The 16,800-nt window shown below is 45.3% G+C and overlaps 1 protein-coding gene across 4 annotated transcripts in view; it reads right to left on the bottom strand.

Annotated features, from left to right (window-relative positions):
* Positions 1-990: 990 nt before the first annotated feature.
* The window catches only part of Cnnm2 (cyclin and CBS domain divalent metal cation transport mediator 2), a 133,022-nt gene continuing 117,212 nt past the window's right edge, over positions 991-16,800 (bottom strand). For 2 of the 4 annotated variants that reach the window (XM_046450067.2, XM_046450069.2), the window contains 4 exons: positions 15,962-16,055; positions 13,159-13,224; positions 8,109-8,293; positions 991-7,298 (listed from right to left, as the gene is read on the bottom strand). In XM_046450067.2, coding sequence (XP_046306023.1) covers positions 7,089-7,298; positions 8,109-8,293; positions 13,159-13,224; positions 15,962-16,055 — 555 coding nt within the window. In that variant the 3' untranslated portion in view covers positions 991-7,088. The remainder of the gene's footprint in view (positions 7,299-8,108; positions 8,294-13,158; positions 13,225-15,961; positions 16,056-16,800) is intronic. The other 2 variants (XM_046450068.2, XM_046450070.2) reach the window with 1 other exon arrangement.

The raw sequence follows: 16,800 nt of genomic DNA, 5'->3' as shown, positions 1-16,800 counted from the left end.
TAAGGATAAACCTTGTTCTACTTTCAGGAAATGGGGTAACAACTGGTAAGGTGGGAGTGGTAGTTAGGTCAGGAAGGGTCTCAAAAGCCAGTCTTGTCTGCAGTTCTTCACTGAAATGTCTCCATCTACAGGACAAGTGTAAGTATACTGTAAACATCATGGTTAAATCAGTGGGGTCTATAAAGAACCAGTCAGGAAGCTCCATTCTTACAGCATGATTCTCTTTGGAATGTAAAATAGAGACTATGAATAGAGCAAAAAAGAACTCCAAAAAGGGGCCTAGGAATGGATCACAGAGGGGTCTTGAAGATGGACTGGAAGTTCTTCAGGATCCAGTCATGTGAGAAGAGTGTAAAGGAATAGAAGACCTGAAATAGGGATGGAAGGGAATAAGGTTTGTATACTGGATTATTGGGGAATGTAGGATGTCCACTGAATCCTAAAGAGCATCTGACCATACTGCCCCATACTTGTGCCAGGAACTTGAGGGTGACCCATCTATGCCTGCTCTGACCTTCCTCCTATACTGCATATAGATAAAGATGAGAAAGGCTTTGTAAGTCCTTAAGAGCCAGTTGAGATGCCTACATAAAGCCTTTGTTCTTACCCAGAAAACCCCAGTATGGCCATTTGCCCACTGCATTATTTTATAAGTGGCTGAGCGCCTGTGTTTGGGGAGAGTTAACTGAATATTTTTTATTGTCTTAATTTAGAGATTAACTGATGGGGGACAGACTTCATTCCTTGGAAAGAACACCTCTTCTCCCCCTGAACTGTCAGTACCAGACTGTAACTTGGAGGTACTGAATTTGTACCCACTCTTAACACAGACTTTGAAGTATGTGTCCAAAGGAGATGCCCTATTGAGATCCATTCCCGGCTTTCCCACCAGTAGAGCTATGCCGTGGGGCAGGGATCAAGCCTGAACAAGATGGCATGGTTGGTGTTGCATAGATGAAAAGGGAAAGAGGGAACACACATCTAAAAGGGTGAACAGAAAATCATCATTTATCTAAATAGAAATAAACAAAACCTTTTTAAACAATCACAAAATTTACAAATAAATTGGTACAAAATAAATAGGAGAAATTGTAAATCTACAACATTCGATTTATAAAATGCATTCATTATGACAATCAGCTCATGAAACCTATACACTCGACTTGTGCTTATTTAACTTCACACAGCTCTCAATACTGTGTTCAGAAAACTTCACTGCTCAAATGCATGAAATGTACACCATGATACAGTGAGTAAAGGCTAAGGAGGATGAAAATCAGACAAAGCAGGGCTTATACAAGGACCAAGGCAATGTTGGCACTGGGCCCCAACACCAAGAAAAGGCAAATTTAACAGCCCAGATGGGCAGGCAGCTTCCGTGGTCCAGAGAGAAGCATTTTGTGATCCAAGGTAGAGGCCATCACTGTGGGACCAGGCAAACAACCTGGCTGGGAGAGGGGGTGAGGAAGGAGGCTGTGGTCTCAGCCAACTGTACCACTGTATCGGAGAAAGGACCCAGTCACCAAGAAACTACCTCTGCAGTACATCATGAAAGGATTTGAGAGGCCCTACCACAAGGTAGAAGGTCTGCCTTCACAATCCTCCCAAACACTGATCATCAGGAGTAGAGGTGGGCCCCCCAAAGGGGGCTGGGGATACAGAGGCCAACATAAGAGCAGCAACATGTTTTTTAGGTGGGGGGAACCCACCACTGCCCTCTCATCCAACTTAAGGGACAACAGAACCCTAAGCTCCATGGATGAGGGGCTTCAGAACATATCTTGGTCACAGACATACTAACAGTAGAGGTGTATGTACATAATAAATAATATAAAATAAAGCATATACATTTGTGGATTTAAAGACTGCAAAAACAAGAAAAGTCAATGGATTGATACACTCTACCTTCCACAACAGACTTCAGACAGGGTGGGTAATGAATCAGAAGCTAGGCTGGGGCTCTGGGGAATGAGACTCCAAAGACCTCATTCTTTCCTACTTCCTCTGCTCTGCCTGGATGCCCACTGCTTATACTCAAGGGTCCTGAGTCTTCAACAAAAAGGGCAGGCACCCAACCAAGCCCATCGGGCCCATTAAATAGTTCTCTTCAGGATGCTTCTGAAGAGGAATCTAGCTCTCACTCATTTCTTAAGTGAGTCCGTGTACATCAGATATGGGCAAACACCAGAAAGGCAAGATAATACTCCCAATCAATCATTCTTTGAATTTGTACATGGTCTCAACAGGCATTATATCCTGAAAATGTTGACAGACTCATCAAGTCTGCATTGATCTGTGCACATAAAAACCGTGACATACAAACACTTAAAATTTGACTCTTGCCACTAGTACTGTTGTTTCCATGATGCTTAAAATACCATCTGGTATTTCCCAAAAGATACTTAATGTGATTCTAGTTGAGATGATGTCAGTGGCCTTAGTATACAGAAAAAAATGTTACTTGAGCTAAGTCAACCATAGTTCTAAGAAGCAAAGAAGATTCCCAGCAAAAGGCAGCAAGAGGAAGGCCACTCTCTCTCTCTGCCATTGCTGGTATCTGCCATCTCTTCCTCCAGTCCTGTGGCTGACCAGGGACTCTGGAATGTGAGTCTTCCATTAAGGAAGAAGCAGAGGGAAAACCAGCAAGCAAGCATTAGTTAGCAGCCAGCAGAAAGCATGCAAGTGCTAAAGGAGGAAGGCCCACTTGTCACAGCCTTGAAGGACAGCAGTATCAGCAGGCTGTCTTGGTGCACCACTCATCCCTCAAATGGAGGCAAGTGAACCTCAACCTAGAAGTGTCTGAATTTATCTCTCTCTCCTATCAGACCACTCAAAACAAATGAAAATGGCCCTGAGGTATAAAAATCCACTGAGTATCTTGCTCATGGAAAAAGTTCGTATCAAAAGTTTCTGAATTTCCAAAATTGCTTTCATATTCAACTCTAAATCCCTAATTCTGGGTTAGCCTACACCTCACCCAGTTACCCTTGCCAGAATGAAGCACCACTAGTGTACAGCCCAGATCAACAGCAATATGGCCCAGGAGAGAGCTGTTTCCTCCACAAAGTAGGGAGCAATTGTGCCACAGAAGCCACCTAGCCCCTCCCTGTTGGGTCAGCCCTGTGTTCCCAAACCTTTGCAAAAGTCCATCTCTAGGATTAGAGCAGACAGGAGTTGTGCCCACTGCCCATACCACCTGGGAGCATGGGTTATGCAATGCAGTGTGCAAAGTCAGCCCTCCTTGGCCTTTTCTTGGAGACCCAGGGACCAAAGAGAGCACCTTCTGCACCAACACACAGGAGTCATCTGCCTGGGACTATCCCTGAAAAGCTCCTTGGAGACTTTGCTCCATGGCCCAGGTATGGCAAAGATGGTCACAGATCCCGGGTGGCCTTCAAAAGATGACAGGTGGTGTATATTTTTGTCAGCTGGGACTTGGGCTTAGTCAGTGCCTCCTTAGGTCTGCTCCTCAACCTGGAGAATTTGAAGGCTGAAATTTATGGTTCCTGCTTAGCTCAAAATTATCCTGTTCCTTTGTTTCCTAGGGGTATAAAAATGCATTTCTATTGGCATCTACCACTATTTTCCTAGACTTGGAAAAGCTGGTCCTGTAGTTGTATGGAATGGGGGTGTCAAGGTAAATCTATTTAGTTAGTGTTCAATATTAATGTGAAGTACTGCATTCAGCATTTGCACAAATTCCTTGGGGGGGAAAAAAAAACATTAGAAAGAGGCAAGATGCCCTACTTTCTCCACTAGGGAAGCCAAACATGTCCACCATGGCACTGAGTTCTCTGCAGGGAGTGCAGTGTGGGGGACGGGGTGGAGGGTAAGGAAGGAAGAACAGAATTGAATGTGGCACCCTTTCAAATTCAACTTATTTAAATACCAAGATTTAAGCTATTTGATTAGTGCCTTAGTAAATCCATTTACAAATCTTAGAGTTCTGTTTTCCTAAGAGTTTAAATACATGATTTTGGACTTGCCTGATGAATACAGACAAAATGACGATAAATACAGAACAGAACCATGAAGGGAGGGAACCTCTAAAGACAGTTTGAAAACAGCCCCATTGCAAAGAGGGCAAAATGTCCTGGACATTCGGATCCCAGGAGTCTAGTTCCAGTGGAGCCTTCAGGATGCCAGAGTGGCTGCTTAGGAGAAAGTGTGGTCTCTCCCAAACCATAGAGCCAGGCTGGCAGCAGAGGCCACTATAGGCAAGGCCCTCAGCACAGAACTGAGGGTGGGGGCTGCATCTGGATGGCAACCCTAGGAGAGGACAATCCAGCCAGAGCGCTGAGGTGCAGCAACTATGCACCAAGATTTAACCTAATTAACAGTCTTTTTAGCCCAGCCCCAATGACTTTACAGCTCCGACTGGCATGGGTCCTCCTAAGTGAGACCACTCTCCTGCTGCCCCAGAGAAGAAAGGGACCAGTGTTTCTCCTTCAACTGTCTGAGGGATCTGACTCAGAGGGAACATGAGATTTGGAAAAGAACCTGGTGGTTCAGACATGAGTGCTATTTGAAGGGTCTTTAGCTCTCCTCAGCTGTAATTATAGCTACATATAGTTCACATTTGTTCCTTTGGGGACCAGATAGGAACTGTTCTGGATTTTGTGTTATCAAAAGTGTGAATCAAAGGTGAAAAATAGTTAACAGAAAATGAGTAAAATCTTGGCAGGCTAAAACCTCATCCTCTGGGAGCCCCACTGTAGTGCCACCTTGCCAGCTCCTTATAAGCAGAATACTCTGCAAGAAGCCACCATGCTGAGCAGCAAGACAGCATACTAAAAATTTCCTGTTTCTCCTAAGAGGCAGTGGCTGGTATTCCCCCTACTCCCCTCTCACAGGTCTTTAGGATCCATGAACAACAGTGGGGCTCTGAGAAAGACACCAGCCTGTGACTCTCATTTCAGAGGCTCCTGTTAGCAAGGCTGCCCTGAGACTGTACATGGAGAGAGGCCCTGGGCCCGAGAGGTGGTCTGGGTGAAGTTCTTTGAGGCCACAGAGCCTCGGCTTGACCACCTGGCTCCCGAGACCTCAGGGAAGGCAAGCACCACTGGGCCAAAGTGGCAGTTCATTGAGGGAGAGACCCCTGCTATGGCCAGGCCCAGGTTTCTTTTTGTTACAGAGAATTCTCATTTGTACACACTTGTCATATCTGTGTTGTGTCTGGCTAGATGCATCTTAGGAAATGGGCTTTTTAACTTGGATGGACATACTTGAAAAAGGGGACACTCCAGTGTGGGGTGCTACACGATACAGGCTCTGTCCCTAGGTGTCCCTTAGGGGCACTCTCCATGACCCTCCACCAAGTGAGGCCAGTATCTCTCTCACTAAGGGGCATGACAGCATCTGAGGAAGACATGCCCGTACTGCCACCTCAGGGCAAACACTTAAATCAGTCATGCATTGACACCACAGCCACCAAACTGCTCACCAAGAGGCCAGCCCAGCACATCACCCCCCACATAGCCCAACCAGGGGTGAGCACACTTCCTACCTGAGGGGGCAGAAGACTGCTGCTGAGCCCCCCCTCCTGCATGCAGTAAGCCCAAATGCAGAAATGCTCTCTTCTCTGCCAGTGACCAGCCTCAGTGGGTATGGATAGTCCTATATAAACACTGTGGGCAGGAGAATTCATTTCAGTGTATGAATATCGCTAGCAAGATGCACCTATCTCTTGGGCTAATGGTAAAACACAGATAAGCTAGTTAAGAAAGCAGTCACTCAATATCTGCTGACATTAATTTCACTACACATGGTAAATTTGGTATTAAAGTAAGACAGAGACACACATGAAATGGCCACAACAAACATTTGGTTGCTGAATCCCTGTTTGGGGCCAAACTGACCCTGGCTGTCCAAGCAGCCTCTCTAGTGCAGGCTGCATTTGAGGCAGGAGGCACAGCAGTCCTTGGGGGACGCTGCCACCAATGGGCTTCCTGAGCCCAGAGACGAAGGAAAAGGAGGACAGTTGGCTCCCTGGAAATCCCCAAAGTTCCCTCCTTTAAAAACATGGGTTTAGACATGCCCTCTTGGCCCCAAGTAAAGAATCCATCTCCTGTTCTGATAACTACATATGTTCCCGTGGGAAGGGAAGGGACGTGACCTCCACATCACATGTTTACTGAAAAGCCCTGTGGAAGGTCTCCATTTGGCATCTGTGTAGCAGCATCCTGGGTTAGCAAGAGCAAGGGCTGGGGAGGTGGAGACGGCGCTCTGTGAACTGGGGTGTGAGAGGACAGCTGGCTGAGCCAGAGACCCCAGGCCGAAGGAATGTCAGGATGAAGTCAACTTGCCTCTTGCCAATGATAAACCATGGGTTTAAAATTCATTAACATTCATTTTGGTGATAAAAATTCCTTAGGGTGGGAGCAAAATCACATTCCCAAGCAAATGTTAAACCTTCCTGAGGGAAAGGGGCATGGTTAAACATTAAATTCTCAAAAACAACACTGAGCACAGAGAGGCGACCGACCACAGGTCCCTCTGCATGCCACACCCCACAGTGACGACAGACTTGGCAGGTTCTGCAGTGACACGGTTTTCTTCATTCATCCATCAAGTTCGACAGCGACACCCACTGGGGCACAGAGGAAGGGTGTCCCTCCCTGGGAAGGCCACGGCAGGCCACTTGAGGGCAAGTCCATCCTATTAGGGTCACATCATGGGACCACAGCAGAGTTCAGACAGAACAAGTTAAAACTCTGCAAAAGACACTTTTGAAAAACATGATCTCTTGAAAAAATAAATCGCAACAATTTTCAACTTCATGCAAATTGAGGGAGGAGAGTGAGTAAATGATAAAAGGTACAGCTGAAAAAATAAACATGATTCTATTTGGGCGAAGAAGTTCATCTCCAAAATCTTAAACACCATGCCCCAGCTGTCGCTTTCTCATCTCTAGTTTCCCATTCCTTCTCTTGCTGTCCTCTGCGGCTTCCAGGAAGGGGACAAAGTCTTTGGTCTCAGAATGTTGCAGGACGCAGCATGGCAGACAAGCTCATACTAATGAAGTCATGGTCTGACAGAGGCCAGAGCCTCAGGGGGGGGACGGTCAAGGAGGGCCAGTGTAGGCACCCCTAGATGGCGCCTTCGTTGTGCAGGCTGTGATTGGCCTTGCTGTGTGTCACGCAGTTCTGTTCATTGAGCAGGTTGGCCGTCTCATCTGGCAACCCATCATGCAGCTCCGTAAGAGTCAATTCAATTTTAGTGTTTTCACTGTCTGAAGACTGAGGGGTTTTGTCCATCCGGGATGCCATCAAGGCATTTTGGTATTGCTGTCTTGAGATCTGGGGCCAGAAGATGACACAGAAAACAAACCAAGAGAATGCTTAATTTTAGGTCCTCTTGTCTCTAACATATATTATACATTAAATCCCCCAAAAGGATTTAATGTATAATAGTAGTTACTACAGGAGAAAATCATCCTTGAGCATAAACTAAGCCATTTTTTTTAATTGCCTTTGAGAGATGGGGTCTCAGCCTGGCCTTGAACAATCCTCCTGCTTCAGCCTCCCAAGTAGCTGAGGCTACAGGCATGTGCCAGGGTTCCAGGCTTAAATGGAGTCACTTTTTAAAGTTCAGATTGACTATGGCAAACAAGTCAGTTTACTGATGTAAACCATTTCCAAATTTTGACTCAATACCAGAGAGATGAGAAAATAGAGATGAGCTTCCACTACACTAAGAAAAGAACCTATCTCCAGGGCAGAAGGCAAGAGGAGGCTCTCCAGAGGTGCATCCCCCTCAGTAGCCTTGTGAGTCTCCCAAGCTCACCACCCCTTCCAAGCTACCCAGAGTCACTCGTCATGGGCTCACGACTGCTTTTTGGAAAATGTTGGCTCTTTTTCTCCAGATCTCCAGCTCCCAGCCCCTGAACAGGCTACCTTTGATTTGGCAGCTCAATTGGTACAGCCAAAGGATAAATGTGTTTCCTAGACTTAGTCCTGGGCCCAGCTGAGAGAGGGAGGGTTTGTGGAAAAGAACTGGAACACAGTTTCAAACGGAAAGCACAATGGAGGGGCTAGGAAGCCCCAACAATCTGCCATAGAAATTGGCATCTACCCAGGGTCCAGCCAAGCCACCCTCTCTTCACTTACCTTGACAAACTGAAGGTCGGAAAGGGCTCGCACTGAGTAATCAGGGATGTAGACTTGCAGAAATGAAGAATTGAGCTGGTTATTACTGCTCCCCAGCGTTGGTGTTATTGCGTCAATCCGGTCACTTCGACTGAGAGAGTCTGAGTGATTTAAGCCACATGGGCGAGGAGGTGACTTATTTTCACCTAGAAAAGGAGAAAATGCCCCTTAAAGCAGAGGTAGCCAATAGTCGGCTCTTTATTCCAAGTGAAAACTAATAATTACCACACAAGCCCCATGAGCTTATCCCAGGTGCCGTTGCCCTGCAGCTACAACACAGGCGTCCTGCACAGATAGCCTCATTGGCTTCTCAGGGACAGGTTATGTTGATCTCAGTTGTGACAGAATCCTCCCAAGTCTCACAGTGGCCTTGTACCTTTGGGAGGAACATCACTGGATGCTATGAAATGTACAGATGAGGGACAAAGCCTGAGATAGCAAAGTCACCTAGTCACCTGATATCAAACACAGGTTACAAGAGGATGGCTCTTACCTTTGCCAGAAGCAAAAACAAAAAAAGACTGGAGAATGTCCATAAATCCATATGTGTTTTAAATGGCTCAAAATACTTCTGTTTTCTCATTCCTGACCCCCAGCCAAGCCTATTACCTTTGTCTCTGATCCAATAATCCCACCAGGCAGCTGGAGGATAGCTCAGGAATGCAGAACACTGAGGATACCAAATCCTCAAGAACCTGGACTAAGATTTTTTTCCTTTTTTTTTTCCTTGTGCAGTACTGGGGATTGAACTCAGGGACTTTGTACATGCGAGACAAACACTATGACTAAGCTATATCCATAGTTCTTTTAATTTTGAGACAAGGTCTTGATACATTTCAGAGGCTAGCCTTGAACTTACATACCTCCTGCCTCAACCTTCTGAGATTATAGGGGTGTGCCACCACACTCAGTTCTAAGTGAAGCTTTTTTTTTTTTTTTTTTTTGGGTGGCAGGGGAATACCAGGAATTAAACTCAGGGGCACTCAACCACTGAGCCACATCCCCAGCCCTATTTTGTATTTTATTTAGAGACAGACAGGGTCTCACTGAGCTGCTTAGCACCTCACTTTTGCTGAGGCTGGCTTTGAACTCACAATCCTCCTGCCTTAGCCTCCCAAGCTGCTTGGATTTTAGGCATGCACCACCATGCCCAGCTTTGGTGAAGTTTTGATAACATCCTTTCAATAAGATAAAGTAAAAGGAGTTGCAGGTGAGTACTGTTCTTACTCTTAGAGGAAATTCATTGTAGTTTTTAATAAAAATAAAACCTATCCCTACAAGGCTTTCTCCATTTTTGCTTTCCCAACCACCTCTGTTGCACAGATATTAACTGGGTGCTTACAACAAACAGGTCCTGAATTGTATGATGTCACAGGTATGGAGGGGACCTATTTTTGCAAGTTTTCCCTGACAGATACTCCCATAGAAGAGTATCTAGTCTTGCCCTTCAATTGTCAGAAAGTTGTCCTCATGGTCAATCAAACTCAGCCTCCTTGGCTTTCAGTGACAACCTAGTCTCACTTCCACTCCGGAGTACTACTGGACAACTTTTATTCCTCTGCTATTTGAAAGAAATAGTCCTTAAAATATGAGGAGAGTCATGTCCTTCTGAAGTCTACTCTTTTCCAGGCCAAATGCTTTTTTTAGTTTTAGATGGGCACAATACCTTTATTCCTTTATTATATTTATATTTATATATATATATATAGTGCTGAGGATCGAGCCCAGGGCTTCACACATGCTAGGCGAGTGCTCTACTGCTGAGCCACAACCCCAGCCCCTCAGCTGCTGTTCTTTATATCATGTGTTACCAACCCTTCAGCCCATCCTGATCCCCCAGTCTTAACCTACATTTGTAAATGTCCCTCTTTAAATAAGACATTTGGAATAAACATTAGTGCTCTGGGACTCTCAGATGATGAATCCACTTTCTTTTAAGATTTCCATGTCAAAACTTTTATGTCTACAATTGTCATGTCATTAACCAGTTTTCCACTGTTAAATTAAATTAAATTAAATTCAGAGTAGCAGTTTCTCTTGTTTCTTTCCACTATCTTATATAAGAACAAGGCACATTAATAATTTATCAATGCAGAATGGAACTTTAGAACAGGTGACCAAGTTTGTTAAGCTTCAAATTCATTATCTGTAAAAAGTACACAATAAAGTACCTACCTCATAAGATCTGAGGGGTAAAAAGATAACAAAGTGCTTAGCATAACATCTGACATCCAGTATGAACTTGATAAAAGTGCCTTGTTAACATTTCATATTCTCTCCTATTAGCTTCCTCAGACTCTTCATTACGCACCAATCCTCAGGACAAAGTCTTTCCTCGTGGTGATAATGTCACCCACAATAACAGAAATATGAGGAGTTGTTTCTTGGGCTTTTTTTTTTTGTATTAAACCCAGGGGTGCTTTACCTCTGAGCCACATCCCCAGCTCTTTTTATTAAAAAAAAATTATATATATAGTTGTAGGTGGACACAATATCTTTATTTTATTTTTATGTGGTGCTGAGGATCGAACCCAGTGCCTCACTTGTGCTAAGTGATCACTCTGCCACTGAGCCACAACCCCAGTCCCCCCCCCCCTTTTTTTTTTTTTTTGAGACAGGGTCACACTAAGTTGCTTAGGGCCTCGCTAAATTGCTGAGGCTGGCCTCTAACCTGTGATCCTCCTGCCTCAGCCTCCTGAGTTGCTGGGATTACAGGTTGCACCACCTCACCTGCTTTGCCTCCATTACTTCTTTGAGACAGGGATCCTACTGTACCTCTGGGCTTTGGCCATAAATCCCATCAGCATTTCTATAGATAACTTTTTTCAGGGGGTGAGGTACTATGGATTGAACTCAGGAGTGCTTAACCACTAAGCCACAAACTCAGCCCTTTTTCATTGTGAGACAGGGTCTCAACTTTGAACTTGTGATCCTCCTGCCTCTAGGATTACAGGCCTATACTTTTTGAAACAGTGTTTACTTCTAAGTGTTAAAATTTAAAGGTGTAAAAGCAAGGCACTGACAGGACACTTGGCTTTTTGGTCAGACCTTATGCACTAGCAGGTGGAGACTGGGGCCTCTGCATACTTCTGAGTCTTGTTAGTGACCATAGCCCTTTGTTTTTGGGGATGGACCCTCTCCTTTACCTGAAGCCCACTCCTGTTGTATGCCATAGCAGTGCCTGGAGAAGCAGCCCATTTCCCAGAACCCCTTCTATAGCGCACAGATGCCTGGCATAATCAAGTGGGGACACAACACTTGGTTTCAGTTCACAGCTTGTACCTCAAGTGCAGTCATTATAACAATTAAAGTAAGACTTAATAATACAGGTCCACATCATTTATCTAAAAACCCTTGGAGACCAGAGATGTCCTAAAATTTAGGAAGGTAATAGGATCTGTCTGCCCCATGTTACATGCACCATCCAGCAATTCTGGGGCATCCCCTGGAATCAAATGCATTCACCTGCGATGAGATACAGAGAGACCCTTACCACACAGAGTCAAGGCTGGAGCAGCTGTCCCTCAGTTCAGGTCATACTTTGTCATCCAATTTATGTGCTAAGGTTTCATAAAATTATGGGGGGAAATTTCAATTTTTATTTTTTGCTGGCTTCTTATTTTATTGCTTTGTCCTGGCTGATTTTATCCATCCTGCCTCAGACTCAATTCCTTCCTTTAAGCAGTAAGCTAGAAGACACAATAAAGAAACATTCCCAGCCTCCTGCCTGGAGCCAAAAGGCTCCTTGCTGGAAGAGGCTGGAAATCACTGGTTCCGTCCAACTCCCGTTTGCTAGGTATCACACATTACTGCAATGTGAGCATCCCTGCAAGTGTGGACCTACAAAAGGGGACTTCACGATCACTGGATCAGATGAAGCAGGCAGAGCTGAGAAATTTCTAAGCTCTATGGTAAAAGTAAAATGCAAATTACATGTCCAGGGGCTTCATCCCAAAGTCACCTGCTTTAGCATCTGAACAATTTAAACAGGTAACAGACACAAGCAAACAAAATGAAAAAATGTGTGTACACACACACTCACACACACACACGTATTTTGCTGGCTGGTTTGTTTAGAGCTCTATGACATCTTACCCCCAAACTTTAGAAGCAAAGATTTGAGGGAACATTAGTTTACTTCTAAGACAAAGTTTGCCTCTTTTACCGAATATCAGCATTGTAGAGTTTTGCTAAACTGGATTATAAGATGCAAATTTCATCAGTCAGGTTTAAAAACATAAGCTGTATGGAACAAAATAAATATAAAAGTTGTATTACCCAATAGGAAAGTCCAGCAAATTTAATTAAAGAAAGATTAAGCCTTTCTTTTTAATGGGTGGACATATTAGCTAGGCATGGCCAAACTCTCCTGCGGGGCAGTAATCAGCAGCTGGTTAGGAATGTGCATGGTACTAATTTCAAAACAAACAAAGGGAAACAGGGAGAAGCGGGGGCCACCTGCCTGATAGTAAGCAGAAATACATGCCCCCTGTTCACATGGATGCTGGAAAAATGACCAAAGAAACAGGAATGTTGTTGACCTCTGTGGATGGAGAACTATCCTAGTTTGCTAAGAAAAGCTCACGGTCCTTCAGGCTTTTGATCTAATACACTCTGTAGAAGATGAATGTGTTCTAGCCTCAGCTTTTGAGACCCTGCAACCTCCATACTCCAGGAGACAGAGGAAGGTACAAAAGACGCCGTCCCCTTGCTGACCCAAGAATCCCAGGCTAGCAGTGCAGGTGGGATGGGGCAGGTGACATTAAGGATGCCTGTCATTCTCCCTTTCTGTGTTCCTGAATCCTTTCCCAGCTTTCCTAACTCTTTCTGTACCTACAGTGGCTTATGCTTTCCTGAATGGCTCACTGTTGAGTCAGAGAACCTTAGTCTCAGGGCTCCAAGGAAAATGAGAAGCAGATTTGTCCAAATAGAGGGAGCAGACCAGGCCAGCCAGCTTGCGCAGGGTCGGGGAGGCAAATCAGGAGAATGAAAAGGAAACATGCAGAATTACCTGGAGAACCTGCTGCTAACAACTCTGTTCTGCTGACAACAAAGGTACGAGACAGGGACAAAGGAACTGAAAAAATGGAGAAAAACAGGGTGAGACCATATTGAAAGGCAAGAAGGGAGATCTCTGTAATCAAGGGACAGGAGCGGACACCTGTTCTACTGATAGGAGCATTCAATCACAGAAATGCAAAAGCCATGTAATATGACAAACAAAGCCCACACTGCTTTCCAGGAAGAGGTACCGGGGAGGCTTCAGTCAGGAGAAATCCTATTCACATGCTCCCTGCCTAGCCTAGAAATCTCTTAAGCCAATAATACCGCATCGAGGTTCGCAGCCCCCAAACATGCTACTGCTAAGGACCTCATCACAAATAGCCACCCAAAAAGGGAGCCCAACTGATCAACCAAGAGGATGGCCAAGCCGCACCCAATACTTATTCAGCGCACAGCCCACAGCGCTCGTTTCTGTGGCAAGTAATTAATTATTCAATTCATTCACATTCTCGGTGAGTCTTTTTTGACCTGATGCTTTGCACTGCTTTGGAATAATTTCAAATTTCAAAATAGAGGAAACTGAATAAAGCATTTCAAGCCCAGATTTCCTGAGCATGGCTGATCAAGGTCATGCTCATTGCCACTTACTCGGAGGGGGAACTGCGGTCCCATCGACACACAATGTTGGGCACATCTTGAAAACCAAGGATTGTAGGTTTTTTCCAGACAGCTAACTTTAATAAATAGAAACAGGCATCTCTTTATCTTGACGTGCCTGCACTAAATGCATCTCTCAATGAATATACAAAATTCCAGACAGCTAGATGTACAGTCGAGTACAACACTAGGCTTCGGAATAAGTGAAATAGTGTTAATAAACTTCCCTTCTTTATTGATAGCTTCAAACTAGGCGAGGGAGGATATTGCCACCCCGGGGCCTTGCTAGTGAACGGGTATTCTTCAATTCCTCTTCTGAATGAGATTTGTCCCTAAAATGTGGTTCAATATGCACTGGGCTAATATTTAGGTTTAGAGAACCAGCAATCAATGAAAGAGCACAGGTGGGGCTTCTTTCTTTTCAAAGTCACCATACAGATCTGGTTCTGCTAACCTGAGGCTAATCTGAGGCTGGCTGCCAAAAGTAGTCACAATGACAACATCTTTATATTATAAGACATTTCTGCTCATGTTGTAAAGGTCACAGCACACTTGTGGAACCACTACTGCCTTCTATCCTAATAATCACAGGAGGAAATATTATCATATTCTTCAACAATGAGGAAGCCAAGGGCCTGTCCTAATGTCATATAGCCTATAATGATGGAACTGTGGCTGTACCCAGGTCTCCTCATGTCTGGTAAAAGCCTCTCTCACACAAGCTAACAGTGAAAACAGAAGATCACCTTCAAGTTTACCACAGACACACCTACTAACTAGGGTCAGAAAGGCCTGTGTTCATACTGGGTGTCCGTCAGCAGTTGGTCAGTGCCTGTGGCCCCCCTAGACCTGCATGGGACAGTGAGGAGATGCATCTGGGCCAAAGGAAGTTTAGAACTTTGAGAGACATGCGACAGTGCCCTGGCTTTCGACAGAGCCCTGTAACATCCTTGGGCCCCTCAGACTGCCGGCTGGCACAGTAGATAGAGAAAAACATCACAAAAACAGACTTGTCTGGAGATGTCCTCTCCCTTTTTTAAGAGTGTTTTTCAAAAGTGACAGTCATCTTTTTAGGTTGGGTTATTTTTAGGTTGGAGGTCTGTTTCCCAAGACAGTCTATCATTTGGCATTTTGGCCACAAGGTGGCACTCCGGCACCTGTCTACCTGCTGACCTGCTCCAGCCAGAGCAAGGCTGCAAGTGAATGCCCTCCATGGCAAATGCAGAGGTGCACTCAAGACCCATCCGAGGTGAGCAAGCACACCAGGTATGTCCGTGTTCATGCCCTTCTCGGACTGGGGCAGCTTTACAGCATCTTGGAATCTTTTGCATGGAGCTCTTGGTTAATCTACCATGGCATACCCACCCCTTAGCTGGCCAACTCAAAAGGCCTGCTCTCTAGATGAGGAGAGGTGGCCGTAGGCTGCAGGTATCAACAAACTTGTTCATTCTCAGAAAGATGCAAATAAGAACTTCCAGAGTAGCTAACATTTAGAAGTCTCCAATGTTAGGTGGAGAGTGACTGGAACCCTCACAGAACAGGCAGGGGTGTGACTGGTACAACCCTCTGGGAACTATTGGGCAGTGTCCACCTGAGCTGAAGAAGCACGCAGGCCATGACAAGCAGTTCCAGTTCAACACACACACGTTTACCAAAGACACGGCCAGGAAGGTTCCGCACACAGTTCAAGTAGCCCCAAACAGGAAAGGACACTACCAGTGTCCATCAGCTGTAGATTCTCACAATGGAATACTACAATGCAGCAAGAAGAAACACGTAACAAGCACACACAAGACCACAGACCAGGGTGACAAGCACGACACGGAGGGGGAGAAGCAGAGCTCCACAGAGTACATTTGCATAATTCCATTTATACAAAGCTCAAGATGGTAGTTGCTTTGGGGGGACAGTGACTCAGGAAGCCTGAGGGGGCTTCTGTGAGGTGGGTGACGCTCTGTCTCGACCTCAATGATGGACTACACAGGTGTGTTCAGTGTGAGAAACTCACAAAAGTGTATACTATGATTAACATCAATAAAAAGTTCAAAAAGTAAGTAAATAAAGTCAATCGGCAGGTATGGAGAGAAAGCTGCTGTAGAAGGGCAGGACTGCCTAAAGCAAGGCCCCGCCTAGGAAGCAAGATCCAAACTCACCTGGAGAGGCTGTAAGGGCCATGACGCCATAGTACGAGAACGCACTTGCTTCAAACTTCATCCCCTCCTTCCCAGCTTCCACTTCCACTTTCCCCTGTGGAAAGAAAAGGGGTGGTTGAGTCTGGCCGTGTGAGTCTGTATGCACAGTTGACACAAAATTTGGTCCTTCCTCAGGCTTTTGTCTAAATTCCTTTCCCAATGATCCCAAGGAAGCTTTAGATAATTTTTCTCATGTTGAAGAGGGGGTTAATTCATCTTTAATAGGAAAACCAGATTTGGATGGATATGTGCAGGTAGTAATAAAGTGTGACAGTTATTATCTGCGAGTCCACTTAATATTCTCCAGCATCCTTAGTTCTTGGGCTCTTTGAGAGCCCTCCAGTAACAAAAAGGTGGTGCTATTGCTCCATCAGTGAGAAAAACACTGAGCTGGTGCTCAGTGGTGGCTGCCCAAGCTGACCTGCAGGACCGAGAGTTGGGGTAGAACCCAGCTCAAGGGCCAGTATGGTTTGTGGCCATGGATCAAAGTCCTGGACAGAACCACTCCGATCTCATAAACCCTATGTCCTGAGTAACTGAGCAGAGACCCAACAGGCCAGCTCACTGGGGGCACATGGACCTTCTCCTCATCATCTTGGAAAAGTGCCTAGAGTCTCCTTCCATTGGAACAGAACTCCCTTTGCCTCCCCTAACCTTTCCCCCGGTTTCTCTTTCTCCAACTTGTCTACAACCTTTCTCTCCATCGTTACCACTTCTGTGGGGAAGACTGCACCTTATCCATCCCCCAAAGCCCCGAAGCCACTATAATCCTTTCAGGGGAGGTGCTCCACATGAGTTTC

This window comes from Marmota monax, unplaced genomic scaffold (genome assembly GCF_021218885.2).
Source record: "Marmota monax isolate L192 unplaced genomic scaffold, Marmota_monax_Labrador192_F-V1.1 WCK01_AAM20220418_F8-fsc00004, whole genome shotgun sequence".
Classification (NCBI taxonomy): Eukaryota; Metazoa; Chordata; class Mammalia; order Rodentia; family Sciuridae; genus Marmota; species Marmota monax.
This window is presented reverse-complemented; position numbering and strand designations above follow the sequence as displayed.